Source organism: Arvicola amphibius, chromosome 13 (genome assembly GCF_903992535.2).
Source record: "Arvicola amphibius chromosome 13, mArvAmp1.2, whole genome shotgun sequence".
NCBI lineage: Eukaryota > Metazoa > Chordata > Mammalia > Rodentia > Cricetidae > Arvicola > Arvicola amphibius.
The window spans coordinates 69,278,205-69,300,462 of NC_052059.1; the positions used below are offsets into that span (position 1 = coordinate 69,278,205).

At 39.4% G+C, this 22,258-nt stretch overlaps 1 protein-coding gene across 1 annotated transcript; it reads right to left on the reverse strand.

The window, feature by feature from the left end:
• Window positions 1–19,847: 19,847 nt before the first annotated feature.
• On the reverse strand, window positions 19,848–20,783 carry LOC119800260 (olfactory receptor 11G2-like). Its single transcript, XM_038310396.1, has one exon. It carries the CDS (start codon window positions 20,781–20,783, stop codon window positions 19,848–19,850), a length of 936 nt encoding a protein of 311 aa, XP_038166324.1.
• Between the last annotated feature and the right edge of the window lie 1,475 nt (window positions 20,784–22,258).

The following is a 22,258-nucleotide window of genomic DNA, read 5'->3' on the forward strand; positions in this document are numbered from 1 at the left end:
TAGTCTGGACTTGCATCCATGGTCTCTTAGTTTCTGCAGTACATCTATCCAAGACCTCCTGGCTTTCATGTTTTCCATAGAGAAGTCAGGTGTAATTCTGATAGGTTTACCTTTATTAGTTACTTGACCTTTTTCTTTGCAGCTCTTCATATTCTTTCTTTATTCTGTATGTTTTGTGTTTTTATTATTAAATGGTGAGGGGATATTTTTTGATCCAATCTGATCAGTGTTCTGTATGTTTCTTGTACCTACATAGGAATATCCTTCTTTAGATTGGGAAAGTTTTCTTCTATAATTTTGTTGAATATATTTTCTGGGTCTTTGAGTGTAATTCTTCTCCTTCTTCTACCCCTATTATTCTTATGTTTGGTCTTTTCATGGTGTCCCAGATTTCCTGGATGTTTTGTGCTAAGAATTTGTTGGATTTGTTTTGTTCTTTAATCAGTGAGTTTATTTCCTCTATAGTATCTTCAGTGTCTGAGATTCTTTCTTCTATCTCTTGTATTCTGTTGATTATACTTATCTCTGTAGTCCCTGTTCATTTACCCAGATTTTCCATATTCAGCCATCCTTCAGTTTGCGTTTTCTTCATTGCCTCCATTTCAGTTTTCAAGTCTTGAACTGTTTCCATTACCTGTTTGATTTTTTTTGGTTTCCTAGGGTATCTTTGAGGGATTTATTCATTGCTTCAAACTTTTTGTCATTCTCATCCATTTCTTTTTTTTATTTTTATTTATTTATTTATTTTTGGTTCATTTTTTTATATTTAAAAATTTCCATCTCCTCCCATTCTCTTTCCCCTTCCCTCCCCTCTCCTCTACCCATACCCCCTGCCTCCCTCTCCAGGCCAAGGAACCATCGGGGTTCCCCACTCTATGTTAAGACCAAGATCCTCCCAACTCCCCCCAGGTCCAGGAAGGCGATCAACCAAGCTGAGAAGGCTCCCACAGAGCCTGTCCACGCAGAAGAATCAAAGCCCAGCGCTTTTGTCCTTGGCTTCTCAGTTAGCCTCCACTGTCGGCCACATTCAGAGAGTCCGGTTTGGTCTCATGTTCCATCAGTCCCATTCCAACTGGAGTTGGTGATCTCCCGTTAGTTCTGTCCCACCGTCTCCATGAGTGAACGCACCCCTCACGGTCCTGAATTTCTTTCTCATGTTCTCTCTAGCGCTCCTCATCAGGACCTTGGGAGCTCAGTCTGGTGCTCCAATGTGGGGCTCACTCATTTTCTTCATCTCTCGCCAGGTGGAGGTTCTATGGTGATATGCAAGAAATTCATCAGTATGGCTATAGGAACTGGCCTTTTCTGGCTCCCTCTCCTCAGCTGCCCAAGGAACTAGCTGGGGGCGTCTCTCTGGATACCCGGGAACCACTCTGGGGTCAAGTCTCTTGACAACCCTCAGATGGCTCCTTAAATTAATATATATGCTTCCCTGCTCCCATATCCACCGTTCCTGTATCCCAAGCATCCCATTCCTCCAAGCTCCCCCCATTCTCCCCTTCACGCTTTTCTCTCCCCATCTTTCCTTGACCCCGTCTCGCCCCACCCTCAAGTTCCCAATTTTTGCCTGGCGATCGTGTCTGCTTCCAATATCCAGGAGGATTACTATATGTTTTTCTTTGGGTTCACCTTCTTATTATCTTCTCAAGGATCCCGAATTATAGGCTTGATGTCCTTTAATTATGGCTAGAAACCGATTATGAGTTAGTACATCCCATGTTCATCTTTTTGTGTCTGGGTTACCTTACTCAGAATAGTGTTTTCTATTTCCATCCATTTGCATACAAAATTCAAGATGTCATTGTTTTTTACTGCTGAGTAGTATTCTAACATGTATATATTCCACAGTTTCTTCATCCATTCTTCCACAGAAGGGCATCTAGGTTGTTTCCAGGATCTGGCTATTACAAATAATGCTGCTATGAACATAGTTGAACAAATGTTTTTGTAGTATGATTGGGCATCTCTTGGAATTCCAAGAGTGGAATTGCTGGGTCCTGGGGTAGGTTGATCCCGAATTTCCTGAGAAACCACCACACTGTTTTCCAAAGTGGTTGCACAAGTGTGCATTCCCACCAGCAATGGATGAGTGTACCCCTTACCCCACAACCTTTGCACCAAATGTTATCATTGGTGTTTTGGATTTTAGACAATCTGACAGGTGTAAGATAGTATCTCAAAGTTGTTTTGATTTGCATTTCCCTGATCACTAAGGAGGTTGAGCATGACCTTAAGTGTGTTTTGGCCATTTGAACTTCTTCTGTTGACAATTCTCTGTTCAGTTCAGCGCCCCATTTTTTAATTGGGTTAATTAGCTTTTTAAAGTCTAGTCTCTTGAGTTCCTTATATATTTTAGAGATCAGACCTTTGTCTGTTGCAGGGTTGGTGAAGATATTTTCCCAGTCAGTAGGCTGCCTTTGTGTCTTAGTGACAGTGTCCTTTGCTTTACAGAAGCTGCTCAGCTTCAGGAGGTCCCATTTATTCAATGTTGCCCTTAATGTCTGTGCAGCTGGGGTTATATGTAGGAAATGGTCTCCTGTGCCCATTTGTTGTAGAGTACTTCCCACTTTCTCCTCTATCAAGCTCAATGTGTTCAGATTAATATTGAGGTCTTTAATCCATTTGGACTTGAGTTTTGTGCATGGTGACAGATATGGATCTATTTTCATTCTTCTACAGGTTGACATCCAGTTATGCCAGCACCATTTGTTGAAGATGCCCTCTTTCTTCCATTGTGTACTTTTGGCTCCTTTATCAAAAATCAGGTGTTCGTAGGTTTGTGGTTTAAGATCCGGGTCTTCTATATGATTCCATTGGTCAACTTCTCTGTTTTTATGCCAATACCAAGCTGTTTTCACTACTGTAGCTCTGTAATAGAGTTTGAAGTCAGGGATGGTAATGCCTCCAGAAGTTACTTTATTGTATAAGATTGTTTTGGCTATCCTGGGTTTCTTGTTTTTCCATATAAAGTTGATTATTGTCCTCTCAATATCTGTGAAGAATTTTAATGGGACCTTGATTGGGATTGCATTGAATCTATAGATTGCTTTTGGTAGAATTGCCATTTTTACTATGTTGATCCTCCCAATCCACGAGCAGGGGAGATCCTTCCATTTTCTGGTATCCTCTTCAATTTCTTTCTTCAAAGACTTAAAGTTCTTGTCAAATAAATCCTTCAGTTCCTTGGTTAGAGATACTCCCAGATATCTTATGCTATTTGTGGCTATTGTGAAAGGTGATACTTCTCTGATTTCCCTCTCTTCTTTCTTATCCTTTGTGTATAGGAGGGCGACTGATTTTTTGGAGTTGATCTTGTAACCTGCCACGTTACTAAAGGAGTTTATCAGCCTTAGGAGTTCTTTGGTGGAGTTTTTGGGGTCACTTATGTACACTATCATATCATCTGCAAATAACGAAAGTTTAACTTCTTCCTTTCCAAATCGAATCCCCTTAATTCCCTTATGTTGTCTTATTGCTATTGCTAGAACTTCAAGCACTATATTGAAGAGATAAGGAGAGAGTGGACATCCTTGTCGTGTGCCTGAATTTAGTGGGATGGACTTGAGTTTCTCTCTGTTTAATTTGATATTAGCTGTCGGCTTGCTGTAAATAGCCTGTATTATATTTAGGAATAACACTTGTATCCCTAACCTCTCCAAGACCTTTATCATAAAGGGGTGCTGAGTTTTGTCAAATGCTTTTTCAGCATCTAATGAGATGACTATATGGTCTGTTTCCTTCAGTTTATTTATATGATGGATTACATTGATAGATTTTCGTATGTTGAACCAGCCCTGCATCTCTGGGATGAAGCCTACTTGTTCGTAGTGGATAATTTTTCTAATGTTTTCTTGGATTTGGTTTGCCAGTATTCTTTTTTGAGAATGTTTGCGTCAATATTCATGTGTGAGATTGGCCTGTAATTCTCTTTCTTGGTTTAGTCTTTATGTGGTTTAGGTATCAGGGTAACTGTAGCTTCATAGAGGAATTTGGCAGTGACTTTTGTGTTTCTATATTATGAAATACCTTAAGGAGTATAGGTATTAGGTTTTCTTGGAAGTTCTGGTAGAATTCCGCATTGAAACCATCTGGTCCTGGGCTCTTTTTGGTAGGGAGGTTTCTGATAACAGTTTCTAATTCTTCACGACTAACAGGACTATTTAGAACATTTACCTGGTCCTGCTTTAACTTTGGTATATGGTATTTATCTAAAAAACTGTCCATTTCTTTTACATTTTCCAATTTTGTGGCATACAGGCTTTTGTAGTAAGATCTAATGATTCTCTGAATTTCCTCTGTGTCTGTGGTTATGTCCCCCTTTTCATTTCTGATCTTATTAATTTGCGTGTTCTCCCTCTGCCGTTTGATTAGTTTGGCTAAGGGTTTGTCAATCTTGTTGATTTTCTGCAAGAACCAGCTTCTTGTTTCATTGATTCTTTGGATTGTTTTCTGTGTTTCTATTTTGTTGATTTCTGCCCTCAGTTTGATTATTTCCAGTCTTCTACTTCTCCTAGGTGAGTCTGCTTCTTTTTATTCCAGAGCCTTCAGGTGTGCTGTTAAGTCACCAATGAGTGCTTTCTCCGTTTTCTTTAAGTGGGCACTTAGTGTTATGAACTTTTCTCTTAGGAAGGCTTTCATTGTGTCCCATAGGTTTGAGTATGTTGTGTCTTTGTTTTCATTAAATTCAAGAAAGACTTTAATTTCTTTCTTTATTTCTTTTTGACCCAGGTGTGGTTCAGTAGTTGACTGTTCAGTTTCCATGAGTTTGTGGGCTTTCTGAGGTGGCATTGTTGTTGATTTGTAATTTTAATCCATGGTGATTCGATTAGACACAGGTGGTTACTAATATTTTTTTGTAACTGTGGAAGTTTGCTTTGTTACCAAGTATATGGTCAATTTTCGAAAAGGTTCCATGAGCCGCAGAGAAGAAGGTATATTCTTTCCTGTTTGGGTGGAATGTTCTATAGATGTCTGTTAAGGCTATTTGGTTTATTACCTCCATTAAGTCTTTCCATTCTCTTTTAGGTTTCTGTCTGATTGACCTGTCCATTGGTGAGAGAGGAGTGTTGAAGTCTCCAAGTATTGTTGTGTGTGGTTTGATGGCTGCCTTGAGTTCTAGAAGTGTTTCTTTTACATAAGTGGGAGCTTTTATATTAGGGGCATAGATATTCAGGATTGAGACTTCATTCTAAAGGATTTTTCCTGTTATGAGTATAAAGTGTCCCTTTCCATCTCTTCTGATTGATTTTAGTTTGAAGTCAACTTTGTTGGAAATTAGTATGGCCACACCGGCTTGTTTCTTAGTTCCATTTGCTTGATAAACCTTTTCCCAACCCTTTACTCTGAGTAGGTGTCTGTCTTTGTGGTTGAGGTGTGTTTCATGTAAACAGCAGAATATTGGATCCTGTTTTGGTATCCAATCTCTTAGCCTGTGCCTTTTTATAGGTGAACTGAGTCCATTGATATTAAGTGATATTAATAACCAGTGGTTGTTAACTCTGGTTATTTTTTTTGTAGTAGAGTTTGTGTGTTTCCCTTGTTCTAGTTGTGCTGGTGAAGGGTCACTTGATGCCTGAGTTATTGTGGGCATTGTTGGACTCTTTGGTTTGTGAGTTTCCTTCTATTACTTTCTGTAAGGCTGGATTTGTGGCTACGTATTGTTTAAATCTGCTTTTGTCCTGGAATATCTTATTTTCTCCATCGATGGTGAATGCAAGCTTTGCTGGGTTTAGTAGTCTAGGCTTGCATCCATGTTCCCTTAGTGTCTGTAGCATATCTATCCAAGATCTTCTGGCTTTAATGGTTTCAATTAAGAAATCAGGTGTAATTCTGATAGGTTTCCCTTTATATGTTACTTAACCTTTTTCCTTTGCTGCTCTTAATATCTGTTCTTTATTCTGTATGTTTTGTGTTTTGATTATTATATGGCGTTGGGATGCTTGCTTTTGATCCAGTCTATTTGGTGTTCTGTAGGCTTCTTGTATCTTCATAGGAACATCCTTCTTTAGGTTGGGGAAGTTTTCTTCTATAATTTTGTTGAATATGTTTTCTGGGCCTTTGAGTTGTAATTCTTCTCCTTCTTCTACCCCAATTATTCTTAGGTTTGGTCTTTTCATGGTGTCCCTAATTTCCTGGATGTTCTGTGTTAAGAATTTGTTAGATTTGTTTTGTTCTTTAATCTGTGAATTTATTTCCTCTATAGTATCTTCAGAGTCTCAGATTCTTTCTTCTATCTCTTGTATTTGATTGGAAATCCTTGTCTCTGAAGTTTCTGTTCGTTTACTCAGAGTTTCCATTTCCAGTCTTCCCTCAGATTGTGTTTTCTTCATTACCTCCATTTCATTTATCTGGTCTTATACTGTTTCCCTTACCTGTTTGATTGCTTTTTCTTGTTTTTCTTGTTTTTCTTGGGTATCTTTGAGAGATTTATTTATTCTTGTACCTTTTTACCTTTTTGTTTGTCATCTCCATTTCTTTATGGCAGTTTTTTACCTCCTGTTTAAGGTCCTCTATTATTTCCATAAAGTACTGTTTAAGGTCGGTTTCTTCTATATCTTCTGGAGTAGGGTGTTCAATTCTTGTTGTTTCAGGATGTTTGGATTCTGGTGATGTCATGTTGCCTTTCATGTTGTTGGAGGAGTTCTTGCATTGTTGCCTGCCCATCTCTTCCTTCAAATGGAGCCGGGAGGTGCTTTGTGTCTTTGACCAATCTTTGCTGTGACTGAATCTGGTTGGATCTCCTCAGTGCCAGAGCAGGAGCTATTCCTTGCTGCACAATCTGAAGGAACCCACACTCCCTTGCAGGAATCCTCAGGCATGCCTGGAGGTCAGAGTCTGACCCCTTTGGGTGGATTGCCTTAGAACAGGAGCAGGACACCTGAAAACACTAGGGAAGGCTTGGGAGAGGCGGGGAAGTGAGAAACAAAGACAAGCCTACAGAGGGAGGTGGGGGAGGGGGTCTGTGCTCTCTTCCAGGGCAGGTTGCCCCAGGGTCGTACTTACTCACCAGTCCAGATGGAACTCCACTGCACAGGATCAGGGATTCCATGCAGCCCAGGGAAGCCGCCTGGACAGAAGGGCCAAGGTGCGGGCAGGGAGGCATGGAATATCACACAGTGAACCTGGCAGCACAATCTGAAGGAGCCGGCACTCCCTTGCAGGAATCCTCAGACCTGCCTGGAGGCCAGAGTCTGGCCCCTTTGGGTGGATGGTCTTAGTATGGGATCAGGATCTCTCATCTATTTCTTTAAGGGAGTTTTTCCCATCCTGTTTAAGGGACTCTATCACTTTTACAATGTTACATTTAAAGTCTATTTCTTCTACTTCTTCTGGAGTAGGGTGTAAGTCTTCCTGTTGTATGTTCGCTAGATTCTGCTATTATCATGTTGTTTTTCAGATTTTTGGAAGAATTCTTGCATTGGCACCTGCCCATCTCCTCCTTCAAATGCTGTTAGGAGAGTCTTGGCAGCTTGGTCCGATCTTTGCTGTGGCTACCTGTGTACTTGGGTTTTTTTTTTCTTGGTCTGCCCTCTCTTAGGTGCCGTCAGCACTGGAGTTGGCTCTCAGATCCTCTCTACCCTGAAGTAGGCCCTCTGGATGGATCTTCTGGTATAGGATCAGGGCCACTTGCTGGCCAGGGATCTCACAGACAACTGGGCAGGCTTGCTGTGTGCACGCTCAGTGAAACAAAGAATCTCCTGCGCAGTTGCACTTACCACTTTGTCCCCAGACCCTCAGCCCCAAAGCAGGCTGAGTTGGGGGATTCTATGACCCCACAGAAGGGAAGGTACAAGCACAGATGGGATAAGAATAGAAAGGCAGTAGCCGGAGAGAGAAGCTCCTGCTGAATGACCAGAAAATTTAGGGGGTTGGAGGGTGCCTGTGCTCTCTTTCCGGGGTGTCCACCGGCCGGTCGGGTACACACTCACCTCCTTTCATCTGCCTCTTTAAGGAATTTCTATTTGCTCTTTAAGGGTCTCTATCATCTTCATAAAGTTATTATTATTATTATTATTTTTTCGTTTTTCGAGACAGGGTTTCCCTGTAGTTTCTAGAGCCTGTCCTGGAGCTAGCTCTTGTAGACCAGACTGGTCTCGAACTCCATAAAGTTATTTTTAGGGCTGTTTTATTTCTGGTTTGCCTGCATTGTGATGTTTATGTGTTACCAAGGTAGAACCATTAGTCTCCGATTGTGCCATTTTGCTCTTAATGTTCTGGAATGTATTGTTACATTGTCATCTACCCACCTCTTCCTCCAGTGGGTGCAGTTGGGCCTGTGCTTCTGGGTAGACCGTTCCTTGACTCTGGTGGTTGCTGAAGTTGCTCCTCTGGGTGCTGCCCGGTCCAAGGCTTTGTTCGTCTCAGATGCAGTGGGGGGATGGTTGTGTGTGTTGGGAGGTTGGTCCCAGGTCTCTGGGTGGGGGTGGGCACAGGGTCTGCCTTCTAAAGCTAGGGACTAGAGAGCAGGGCCCTCCAGCCGGGAACCCAGACACTCACCTCTCCAGTTGCAGTTGGGCCAAGTGTCTGGTTGTAGCAGATGTGTTGGGGGAACAGATGGGAGTGTGATGATGCTGCTCTAGGGTCTCAGGGTTTTGGTGGGTGTGGATGAGGTGTGGGATGTGCCTCTGGGGCTAGGGCCTAGAGACCAGGTCTCTCATGCCAGGAACCCAGACACTCACCTTTCCAGGTGCAGTCAGAGTCAAGGCTCAGGTGGTCACAGATGCAGTGGGGGATGTTTGTGGGTAAGGGGAGGCTGCTCTCAGGTCCATGGGCTTTTTGTAAATGAATTCTTTATAGACCTGTACTTCATTTTGTTAGAAAATCTAAAGGAAATTAGCCTCTTTCTAGGTTTATCCAAAACACTAAAGCTAAACCAAAAATCAACCACTTATCAGACCTATAACAACAAATTCAAAACATTAATTAAAAAGCCTTCTGACTAAAACTGTCAAGGCCCAGATGTTTTCACAGTACAACTGTACAATTGTATCAGACTTTCTAAGAAAATCTAAAAACTAAATTACTTAAAAAGAGAAAAAGATCACTTTTAAACTCCTTCTATGAAGACAGATTTTCTCTAATATCAAGATCAGATAAAGGCACAACAAACCCACAAAAGATGCAAAATTTTTTGAAATAAGTTACTAACAAACTGAACATACACACACACACACACACAAACACACACACACACACACACACACACGACAACCCAAACAAACTTTATCCTTGACTTTATCCTAGAATGCAGGGAAAATCAACATATTTTAAGTAAATAAATAAGTTTAAAAGCAAAACAAACATACAAATAAACAATGATTATCTCAACAGATACAGAAAAGGCCTTTGACAGTATGCAACATGCCCTCAGTGTGGGATTGGAGGAAGACTAATTCAACACAATAAAGACCATCTTTGACAAACCCACAGCCACACCATTATACATGAAGAAAAAACTAGAAACAATTCAATAAAATTAGGAATGTGACAGGGTTGTCTACTATCCACACTATATTGATATCAATATAGTGCTTGTAGCATTAGTTAGAGCAATAATACAAAAGGAAGGAAATTAAAGGGATACAGTAGGAAAAGAAGGCAACACTGTCCTTATTTAGAATAAGTTTATATTATACATAAAAGGACCACACAGCCCACCAGGAATCTTCTAAAAACAATATTTTCAGAATTGTGGCAGATTATAAAATTAACTTACAAAACCAGTAGTTTTCTGTATATCAAAAATTAATACACTAAAAAAGAGATCATTGCACCACTCTAGTTCACTAGAGCTTCAAAAAATCTAAGTCTAAACTTGAGCATAAAGATGAAAGACCTCTACAATGAAAACTTCATATCTCTGAAGTAAGAATGAAAGATCTCTCATGCTCATGGATTGTTAGAATTAATATCATGAGAATGGCCATCCCATCAAGAACAATTTATACATTCAGTGCGGCCTTAATCAAAATCCTCATGGTTTTCTTTACAGAAAGAGAAAAAAAATCCTAAAATTAATATGGAACCACAAAAGATCCAAAGAAATCCGAGTAAAAAGAACAGCACTGAAGGGATATTCCCATGACAAATCTCAAGGTATATTAACAAGATATAGCATTAAAAATAACATGGTACCAGCACTAAAACAGACATATAGACCAATGGAATAGACTATATGGCTCATATATATATATATACATATACATATATATAATCATATCAATATAATATTTGATAAACATGTAAAAACCTGCACTTGAAATAAGATATCATAAACAAATATATGCTGTGATTACTGGATGTTCACTCACAGAAGAGTAAAATTATATCCACATCTATTACCCAACACAAAAATAAGTTCCAACTGCATCAAATAGCTTGCTAGATACCTTCCACAACCTGACAGTCTCTGTAGCTGAAGACACCCCTTACTTAATTCACTGAACATGGAGAAATTGAGGTGGTTCCCAACTAGAAGTTCACCCCTACTGACTAGCTGGCTTTCATAGTTCTGGAATGAACTTTGCATGCTGTTGGATGAGAAAAGTCATCATCATATCATTCAACTACAAACTCTGTAACCTACAAAGCTACCTGTCCATGAGGTATCCTGGTGCAATAGTGGCATAAATGTCAAAGTTATAATACACCACTTTTTGATTGGATTTAAGGTCCACTCCATGTAATGAAAGCCATACCTGACACTGCTAAAGAGGTCAAGAACCTAAGACTGGATAGGTTTTGGGCCTAAGGGAAAACCTTCCATTATTATTATTCTGTGAAAGGAACATAGCAAAAAAGTGACCCCTAATGATATATTGCCATACTCATAGATCAGATCAGAGCATTGTTTAACCTTCATCAAGGAATCATCTCCCATGTAGTAGATGGAGTTAACACAGAACCCACAACTGGGCAAATGACAGAGAGTGAGAGACTTTGGAGTACTGAGCCCCAAATGGGATGTCTTTATCAAACCTCTTCCCTCAAGGCATAAGGATGTGGGTAAAAGAGGAGGTGGAAAGATTGCAAGAGCCGGGGTGGTGGGCAACTCCAAGGAAACAGTGTCTTCCAGACATAACAGGGCTGATACACATATGAACTCACAGGGACTTGATAGCATGCATAAGACCTGTACAAGTTCAAATCAGACAAAACCCTAGCACAGAGAAGGGTAAGTATGCACAAAGTCTGACTCATAACTAAGAAGCTATTTGCAATTGTTTCCTGCTAGTAAAGAGAGTAACGGTTATCTCTAACTGAGTGTCACTGAATATACAAATTACTCTCTGGAACAGGCTCCATGTCTAGGAGAAGTTGGTCAACAGAAAATATTCAGTTTCATTTTTGTTGTTGTTGTTATGTGTGCGTGTGTGTGATTTTCTCCTTTTTTGTTTCCTTTCTTACTTTCTTCCTTCCCTCTCTCCCTCTCTATTTCCTTCCTTCCTTCCTTCCTTCCTTCCTTCCTTCCTTCCTTCCTTCCTTCTGTTCTTTCTTTCTCTCTTTCCTCTCTGTCTCTCTATCTCTCTTTCTTCACTCATTACTTATTTTTTGAAAATTTTTTTGACTGTTTGAGAGGAGAAAGTGTACAGAGTTCAGTGGGTTAAGGAGTGGAAAGGATCTGGGAGGAGTTGATGTTGAGGGAAAGCAATATGATCAAAATATATTGCACAATTTTTTGAAAGATAGAAACCTCAATATAAAAATCTAAAATACAAAAGTTGTTAGAAGAAAACATAAGCAGTATCCTTCAAGATATAGAAGTAGTAAAGGACTTTCTAAATAGAACTCCATTTGATCAAGAATCAAAGCTGCTAACAATTGACCAATGAGATCTCATAAAAATAAAAAGTTTCTGTATAGCAAAAGAAACAATCAATAAAATGAACACATAGCTGAACATCTGGTTGATATCCAGAATATGCAAACACATTACAGGGTCTAGAGAAAAGAAAACTCACTTTAAAATGGTCTATTGATCTGTACAGAGAATTCAGAAAAGGCAAAACAAAATAGGCTAAGAAATACCTCCAAAAACATTTAACATTCTAAGCAATTACAGGAATCCAAATTATAGCTATTTTGAGACTTTATCATAGTCAGAAAAACCAAGATCAAGAATACAACTGACAGAAAATGCAACTGAAGATGTGGAGAAAAGGGGAATCTTGTTTGCTATGTATGATATGATAAATTGATTGCAGCCACACTGGAAGTTTATACTGCTCCTAGGCATGTTCTCTGCTCTCCAGATACTGGGGCAACTATGACTATTTTACTTCACTCAACTAGCTACTGTATTAGTTACTATTCTATTATTATGTTACACTATGTCCAAGACAACATATGGAAGGAAGTGTTTATATTGCCTTGTAGTTCTAGAGAGATATTAGTGTATCATGGCAGGAGGCATGAGAACAAGGATCAGGCACATATACAGGAAGAACTTGCTCAGAGCTCATATCTTAAAACATCAAACAAGATGCCATGTGGTAAACTAGACTTAGGTGAGGCTGTAAAATCTCAATGCACACCTCCAGTGATCCATGTGGGCTTTCCCTCTGTATGCTGTGATTACTACTAATGAATAAAGAACTGCTTTGAGACTATAGCAGAGCAGTGGTGGATGGAGTGGAGCTATGTGGGAAAAAATGGACTGGATGCTGGGAGAAAGAAGGGCAGAGTCAGAGAGAAGCCATGAAGCCACTGCGGGAGACAGACACACTGAAACTTTGCTGGTAGGCCACAACCTTGTGGTGATGCACAGATTAATGGAGATGGGTTAAATTAAGATGTAAGATTTAATTGATAAGAAGTTAGAGGGAATAGGCCAAGCAGTGATTTAATTAATTCAGTTTTTGTATGATTATTTTGGGGCTGAGCAGCTGGGAATCAACAACTGGCCCCTCCTTCTACAAGTGACCTACTTTTGATAGCAAGACTATGCTATGTAAACCTACCCAAACCATGCCACCAACTGGAGACCACGTGTTCAAATGCTCAAGTCTCTGGGAGACAGTCCCCATTCAAACCACTGCATCTATAAAATGGAAGCAACCTAAACATCCTTCAACTGGTGAATAGAATGTGAAAATAGAGTACATATGTAAAACAGATTCTTGTTCAACTGCAAAAAATGAAATCATGTTATTTATAGATTAATGAACAGAAGTTAATTTAATTTCACTGAGTAGGCAATTTAGACTCAGAAAGATGAATGCCACATATTCTCCCTTAGGGATCCTAGCTGTGAGGTTTCAAATGTGATTATATAACACGGAATAAAAAAGAATGGGAGAGTATTCCCAGAAATTAAGATAATAGAACATAGGTGCCTTGATGAGAGAAATGGAGAAAATGAGACATGGGTTCTCAGAATGTGAGAGGGAGAGTAATGCTGAGGGAGATTGGGGAAGAAGGGATAAAGATAACTAAGAATGATTGAAGAATCAATAGGTAAACACCCTACCCTTAAGACACAGGAGTTGGATGAATCAAGCTGGACCTGACCTGCAAGCCTCCTCCCTGAGGATGAGTTCTCATAGTATTGGAAGGTGCTGTGTAAGCCGCCAATGGAGAAAAGCCATCAGCAGTCATACCAAGTTGTAAAGTCCATGAAACAACAATGGCCATGGCAAGATATGTGTGTAGTATTTGCCCTATGTCTTTGGGGGTAACCAGAAGTCTCCTAATTGGATTTTAGTCCTGCTTAATAGAAGGAAACTCATACCTAGTACTATAAACCTAGTCAACTACCCATGGCTGGTGAAGCTGTGTATCCTAGAAGAAAATTTAATATTGCCCTTTCTTAAGCCAGTATAATTCCCAACTGCATTATAAATACCTATTCTTATAATACAGATAAACATTGCTCTCACTACTCATCAACAAATCTTTGTTTGTAGCAGATGGAGCCCATCAGAGAAATACACAACTTGTCAAAATGCAGAGAGCACCTGATCACTCCCAAAAGATATTCCTGCAAGATCACCCTTACAGCTAAAGCTTGGGAAGCCTTGAGGAAGTGATGGGGTAACAATTGTAAAAGCCAGAGCACTAACATCTGCTACAAGATAGTGTCTTTTACATAGGGCAGAAAGTTTCACCCCATGAAATTTTAGGTAAACTAAACAAGACACATGCAATGAGAACACCAGTTAATTTCCATGTGATAGGGGATATCACAGGACCTTACCCCTAGATGAAAAACTATAGGAAAGGAATGGCTGCTAAGGGAGAATCTTTCTTCTCCAGGTACAAACTCTGTGACACCTTATCCCACTTAAGTCATCATTCTTAAACACATATAACGAACAACACTATGTGGACTCATCAGGTGTGTACTTGTGTGTGTGTGTGTGTTTGTGTGTATGGTTTACATGTGTAATAATAATTAAAGCATGAGAGGTCATGGATTTGTGAGGTAGTGGGAGGCAGTAGAAGAGTTTTAAAGGGGAGCAGGTAGGATGGAAGTAATGTGAATACAGTCCTAATGTATAAAATTCCTAAAAGGAAAATGAAAAAAGCATGAAATTTATTTTGTTTTTTAATAGGGGTGCATCATCAAGAGTCTTTGGATATTTTAAAGAGCTGATGAACTTTTATTTTTTTCTGCTTCCAATTCTTTTCTTTTATTAAAAAAAACAAAAATAAAAACAAAAACTATCTTTTCTCATTTTACATACTAATCCCAGTTCCCACTTCCTCCCCTCCTCCCATCCCCTTCACCATTCCCTCCACCCCACCATCCCATCCACTCCTCAGAGAGGGTAAGGCACATTGCTCTGAGGAAGAACCAAGGTCCTCCCTACTATATGTAGGCTGAGAAAGGTATTCATCCAAGTGAATGGGTTCCAAAATAGCTAGTGCATGCAGTAGGAATAAATCCTGTTCCCACTGTCAGTGTCCCGCAGCCATACAACTGTCATTCAAATTCAGGGGGTCTAGCTTGGTCCTATGCTGGATCCTTCCCTGTCTGCTGAGTTGGTGATCTCCCCTTAGCTCAGATAAACTGTTTCAGTGGGTGTCCCCATCATGGTCTTGACCTCTATACTTATATTTTCACTCTTCCCACTCTTCAGCTGGACGTTGGGAGCTCAGCCCAGTGCTCCTCTGTGGGTCTCTGCCTCTGTTTCCAACAGTTGCTGGATGAAGGTTCTAAGATGACACTTAAGATAGTCATTAATCTAATTACAGGGCAAGGCCAGTTTGGACACCCTCCCCACTATTGCTTAAGGTCTTAGCTGAGGTCATCCTTGTGGATTCCTGGGAATTTCCTTAGTGCTAGGTTTCTTGCTAGCCCCATCATGACTCCCTCAATCAAGATATATCTTTTCTTGCTCCCCATCTCTGTACTTCCTCCATGATGTGGGAGTGTCATCTGTCTATCTGTTGTTTCATTGGTTAATTAATAAAGAAAACTGCTTGGCCTGATAGGGCAGAATTTAGATAGGCAGAGTAGACCAAAAAGAATGCTGGAAGAAAGAAGCTGAGTCAGGCAGTCACCATGACTCTCCTCTCTGAGACAGACGCAGGTTAAGATCTTTCCCTGTAAGACACCACCTTGTAGTGTTACACAGATTACTAAATATGGGTTAAAGCAAGATGTGAGAATTAGCTAATAAGAGGCTAGAGCTAATGGGCCAAGCAGTGTTTAAAAGAATACAGTTTCTGTGTAATTATTTTGGATAAAGCTAGCCGGGTGGTGGGAAGCGGCCCTCCGCTTCTACTTCTACATTTTGGCGTGCCAATGTGATGGACTAAATCCACTTAAAAACCTGAGAGAGCTTAAAAAGGAGAGAGAGAGTTTAACACAGCTTTTTGCTGTTTGCTAGAGTGTGCTGCAGAGAAATTTTCCTGACTCAGCCTCAGCAGGAAAAAAAGCTAAGTGGTTTTAAAATGCAGCTTCCGGGGTTGTGCTGCCAGTGCAAACTCTGGCTTTAAAGCATTTCAATGGTTTTTGTGGGACTGGATGTTTGCGTTTCCGCTTGGATCAGAAATAGAGTGCTCTGAGACCATGCCAATGGCTCAGCGCCACCTGCCTGCACCTGGGCAGACAGCCGGATCAGTTTTACTAGGCATGCACAAGCAGGAGAGCATGGCAGACTTCTGCCACATACACAGAGATGTTTCCGGGCTGGGCAGTGGTCTGCCTGGCAGATAAGGCTGTAATTGAGATAAAAAGCTCATTCTCAAGAGTTAAAGTGCTGAGTGCAGCTCTTACCTGGCTGCCTCAGAGCTAGTAGAAAATGGTACATCCTTCATTTTGAAATTGGAGAGAGGTGGAGTCAACATCCAGAACAGCTCGCTGCTCTGCAGCCCAGAGCCACAACTGATTCAGTCACAAGCAGCTCTGCCATGTTGGACTGGGCGTGGCAAGCACACAGTACCTGTTTTTGATTTAGGAATGTCACAGCTTAGAGTCTTAAATGCTTAGCGATTTAAAGGTGCACATCAAACATGCTTCCGGACAGTTAAAAAATTACAGATTCACAATAGGACCGATTCAGACATAAAAGACCTTTAAATGGGTTACAATGTTGGATGAATGTACATAGGTTTGAGAGAGAGAAGAAAAAATATAGAGAATAAAGTTAATGCCTTTAAAAAAAGGATAAAGTCTTTAAAGAGACAGAATAAAGTAAAGTGATAGAGTAAGAATAAGCCACGTAAAAATGAAAAATTCACAGAGAGTCTGGATTCTTTGTATTATTATATTTTCTTTAAAGTTTTTGACTGTAAAGGAGTTAAGTACAGAGAGACATTTCATTGTATGGGCTGCTAAGCTTATGAACCTGCACATATGTTCTAAAGGTATCATGACTTCAGAATTTGGATCTAAGGATATGATGTTTTGGAAAAGAGTTTCTTCTTTTGTTTTCACAGAGGATGAGACCCTGCGGATTGCTTCTGTCCTAGTATGGTATGACAGACAATGCCCTTCTGAAAGGTTGCTGTGGACACCCTCAAGAAACTACTTTGCTCAACTGCCAACTAAGATGGACCTAGCAGACAGGTTATATCATAAAAGACCTGATTAACAGTGCCCCCATACAGCAGGAAGAAGTTTGGAGAGATAACTATGTCCATATTCCCAAATATTGTTTATAAATGTTCTTTTACATTTAAAGGGGGAAATGATATAGATATGAATAATTTACATTGATATAAATTTTACTCTATTGTTATAAATTTAAGGTCAATTTTATTATATGTATATGTATTTCTGAACTTGATTAAGGTATTGTGATTGTGTAGTTCATTTAAAAATGTAATGTTTAACTAGAAATATAGGTTGTTAATGGATAATCATAAATAATAGTCAAGCTTGTAGTCATGTTAGTTAGATTTTCTAGATGTGCATAGATATATATCAGATAGACATTCTTCATATCTTTCAAAGGCTACAGAATATGGCATTTTAAATGTTTTAATAACTTAGGGCTTTTTATGACAATGAGACATGTGTGCTCCTGGCAGCACCAATCTACTTCAAGAGGAAGATGGGCATCGAAGAGTCTACTTATGGAGTTTGATAGCCATTTTGGCAAGAAACTGCTCTTGCTTGGACTGTTGCATAAACTGGACACAGAGAACCTGCAGAGAGAGGACTGCTGAACTTGCCTAAAGGTGAGATGGTCTTTCGGGGTTCCTGACTCATGAAAAAGTCTGTGAGACATTCTGCAGGACACAGCAGAAAGTGACTGAACTGTCCTTGAAATTTCCTGCTTCATGAAAAAGTCTGCTGGATACTGTGGGCCTGTAGGCCAAAGATGGATGCCTCAATGGTACAGAAGAACCTTGGGTGACTATGCAGGCAGCGAGATGTCTCTGTCATTTCTAGAGTTTTGGAAGTTGTTTACTTCTTGTTTGCTTAGGTAATATTATATCCTTCTGGAGTCTTTGATAGAGTTGAAGAATAGATAGATAGTTATAGTCTTCCATTGTTATGATAAAAGATAAAATAGATATAAATATTGTAATTGTAATTCTTGCTTGATAACTGTTTTGTAATATGTAATTTTACTATGTTAAAGTTAAAGCCTTTCTTTTTGTTTAAACAGAAAAAGGGGAAATGATGTGGGAGTGTCATCTGTCTATCTGTTGTTTCATTGGTTAATTAATAAAGAAAACTGCTTGGCCTGATAGGGCAGAATTTAGATAGGCAGAGTAGACCAAAAAGAAAGCTGGGAGAAAGAAGCTGAGTTAGGCAGTCACCATGACTCTCCTCTCTGAGAAAGACGCAGGTTAAGATCTTTCCCAGTAAGACACCACCTCGTGGTGCTACACAGACTACTAAATATGGGTTAAAGCAAGATGTGAGAATTAGCTAATAAGAGGCTAGAGCTAATGGGCCAAGCAGTGTTTAAAAGAATACAGTTTTTGTGTAGTTATTTTGGATAAAGCTAGCTGGGTGGTGGGAAGCGGCCCTCTGCTTCTACTTCTACACCATCTTCATTATCCCATTCCCACAAGTTCTCCTCTCCCCTCTCCTTTTTCCATCCTTCTCCCCTTCTTCCCTCTTTTTTTCCCTACCCCCATGTTCCCAGTATTCTCAAGAGATCTTGTTTATTTCTCCTTTTCAGGGGGGGATCTATATATTTTTCTCTTAGGGTGCTCCTTGTTACTTAACTTCTCTTGGATTGTGGACTATGGATCACTCAATTTTTTAAACTTTGAAAATTCAAAATAATGTGGGAATTTTAAACAATGGACTGTATTTTATAACACTGTATTAATATGAGGACTTAGGGAAAAACATAATAAATGTTATTTAATAGTAACTGTGTGTCAAGTTGACAGGGGATAATGTGTATTGTCTAGTTTTTGTCAATTTGACATAAATTAAAGTCACTGAAGATTAACTTCCATTGAACTGGCCCATGGGCATATCTGTGTCACATTTTTTTGTGATTAATAATTGATACTGGAGGGCCATTCCCAATGTGGGTGGTGCTACCCCTTGGGCAGGTGGTCTTGGGTTTCAGAAGAAAGCAAGCTGAGCATGCCACGGAAAGCAAGACAGTAATCATATTATGGTCTCTGATTCAGTTTCTGTCTCCAGTTTCCTCCCTTAAAATCTTGTCTTGGCTCTCCTGATTGATGGATTACAATCTGTACACCAAGTAATTCCTTTCCTTCTTAAATTGCTTTTGGTCATGGTGTTTGCTATAGCAACAGGAAATGCAAATATCACAGTTTTTACCACTATGTTCTTCTATTTTGTTTATGAAACATGATCTTGCTATGTAGTAAAAAATCCTTTGAAATTCTGATCCTCCTGTCCCAATTTCCCAGATTCTGGGAATATAGTCATGTTCCAATATGCCTGTACCCACATTTTTATCTTAATTGATCCAATAATTGTATGTATTCATGAAATACAGGGTAACATTCAATATATGAACACAATGCATATTATCTCAAGGTAATTGTCATCAGTATCATTTCAAATGTTTATTGCATTTTTTATGTTGAAAACATTAAAAATTTTGGCTGTCTTGCGTGAAACAGAATTAACACATGTCAGACATATTTATATTATTTCATTATCAAACACAGAATTTGAGTAACTACCCAACTGTACCCCTTGTAAACATTAACTGTATTCTTTCTCCTTTCCTTTCTGGTAACCATTATCCTATTCATTATTTCAAACTTTCTACACATAATTGAGAGCATGCAGTATTTGAGTTCCCATGACTGCTTATTTTATTTAACACAATATTCTACCATTTTATCCATGTTGCTCTAAATTACACAATTTAATTACTTTTATGGTTGAATAATATTCTACAGTATATACACATACACACTCAAATGCGTTTTGTTTAGTTAAATTTAAAATTTTATGTTTTCAAAAACTTCTTCAAAGAATGTTTTATATCTTTGTTTCTCAGACTGTAGATCACAGGATTAATGAGTGGAGTAACCACAGAATAAAACAGAGTCACAAGCTTCTGCATTCCAGCTTCATGCTCAGATGTTGGGCTCAGATACATGACCATCACTGAGCCATAAAAGAGTGAAACTACTGTCACATGGGGTCCACAAGTGGAAAAGGCCTTTTTTCTTCCATCTCTTGAAGGAAATCTGAACACAGCCCGCAGGACCAATATATAAGATCCCATGATGCAGAGAAAAGGAACAAAGAGGAGCAGAGAACTTAGTATTGCCCAGAAAAATTCCATCAGTGGGGCTCTGGAACAGGTGAGGGCTAACAGAGGACCTGGGTCACATAGGAAATGGTCTATAATCCTGGACCCACAGAAGGACATCTGGGAGATGATGATGATGGGAACGGGGAACCAGAGGAAACCAAGCACCCAGCAACTGATCACCAGGATGTTACAGAGGCACCCAGTCATAAGAGCAGGATAGTGTAGAGGCCTGCAGATGGCAAGGTAGCGATCAAAGGCCATAACTGCCAGGAAAAAGCATTCTGTAGAACCCAAGGAGAAGAAGAAATAGAACTGCAGGAAGCACCCAGAGAAGGAGATGACCTTGGTGTCAGAGAGGAAGTTGGCCAGCATGTTGGGGACTGTGGAGGTGACATACCAGATCTCCAGGAAGGAGAAGTTGGCCAGCAGGAGGTACATGGGGGTGTGGAGTTTCTGATCCCAGCGCACAGCACAGATGATGGAAGCATTGCCCATGAGTGTGAGGAGGTAGACAACAAAGAATAGCACAAAGAGGAGGATCTGCCCTTCCCTGGGGCAGGGGAAACCCAGGAGGATGAAGCCAGAGATGGTGCTGGAGTTACTTGGTCTGTTGAGGGTTTTCATCTGTCTGTGAGCTGTAAAGCACCAGAAATGGTTGAATATTCTAGAAATAGCTGAAGGTGTTAAAATTTGCCCAAATAGGAAGCAGACTAGTTTGATCATCATATACTCATTATGAAGGAGGGAAATTCTTTGTCTCAGTGATGGAGCTCGTGTTTCAGTCAATAACTTTCCATTCGTCCCCACAGTGGTGGCCCTGGTTAAACCCAGAGAACCACACAGCAGAAACACTTGACAGTGGCAGAGGACTGTTGATGAGAAGGAGGTTGTTAGGGAGAAAGAGGATAAAAGAAGGTGGGGCACTGAGTGTGAACAGAGTGCATTATATGCATGTATGGACTCCAAAATCATAAACTAATAAATACCTTAATAAAGAGCTAAGTAGATTCGTAATATTCTGCATGTTATAGAAAATTTCATCATGTCTCTGATCTTCCAGCTTCTATATTTATAGTTAAATAAATAACTGATGATACCTTTCAGAACTGACTGAAGTTCGGTTAGTTTCCTCCAATACAGTTCTATAAGTAGTCAGAATCTAAGATCTGTTTCTTTTAGAAAACATTGGATATTTCCTCACGTAATGACTACTTGGTGGTCTAGAAAAATAAAATACAGGAATACAGGACCTACAGAAGTACATGCACTATTATAAGAGGCCACAAAACATAAAAGTTCTTCATTTGTTACAGGATTTCCACAGTGATCTGTTGGGAATCAAAGAACTAAATGAATAAAAATAACATAAGGCGATTTCATTGATAAGAAAATACCTCACATCTAATATTTCCTTCAAGTAACAGTAACAATCCTCTATGGCTCGTTTAACCACTTCCTACCCTACAAAATTTCAGGAGAAACCCTTTAGGTTTGTATTTATTAGATAAACTTATGTCAATGCCTTCATATCATATCTACATAAACTTCAGTAAAGCTGGGTGATATTCATTTTCAAGTATATCAACAGCTGAACACCCCAACAGTTGAAACTTCTCTTACAACATTTCTACTAACTCTCATTTTATTATAATTCTTAAATACTTATATTTTTAGATTTTAAAAAACTGTCTAAAATATTTTGAATTTTCTTTATTTTGCTCCTAACTGATAAAAATGATGATACTTTTGTTTTCTAATTTACATTTATGTATTTACTTATGTATGTGTACACACATGATCAAGCATGTGTCCATGTGTGAGTACATACATGCTACAGTACACATGCGGATATCAGAGGATAACTTTTATGAGTTGGCTTTCTCCTTTCTCCATTTAGGTCCCCAGAGATCAGCCTCAGGTCATCAGGCTTGGCAGAAAGCCCTTTTAGCTATGGAACCATCTTGTCAGTCCTATATAACATTACATTTAATAAATCTATAAATGAGTATATGTTCTTTCACCAGTGATATTTTTTTGTCCTAATTATGTGCTTTCATATCACTTAACCCATTTTAATATTTTAAATGTTTCAAGTTTTC

What these genes read in the sequence shown, in the direction of transcription:
- LOC119800260 (XM_038310396.1), bottom strand. Translation starts at nt 20,783, where the DNA reads ATGAAAACCCTCAACAGACCAAGTAACTCCAGCACCATCTCTGGCTTC.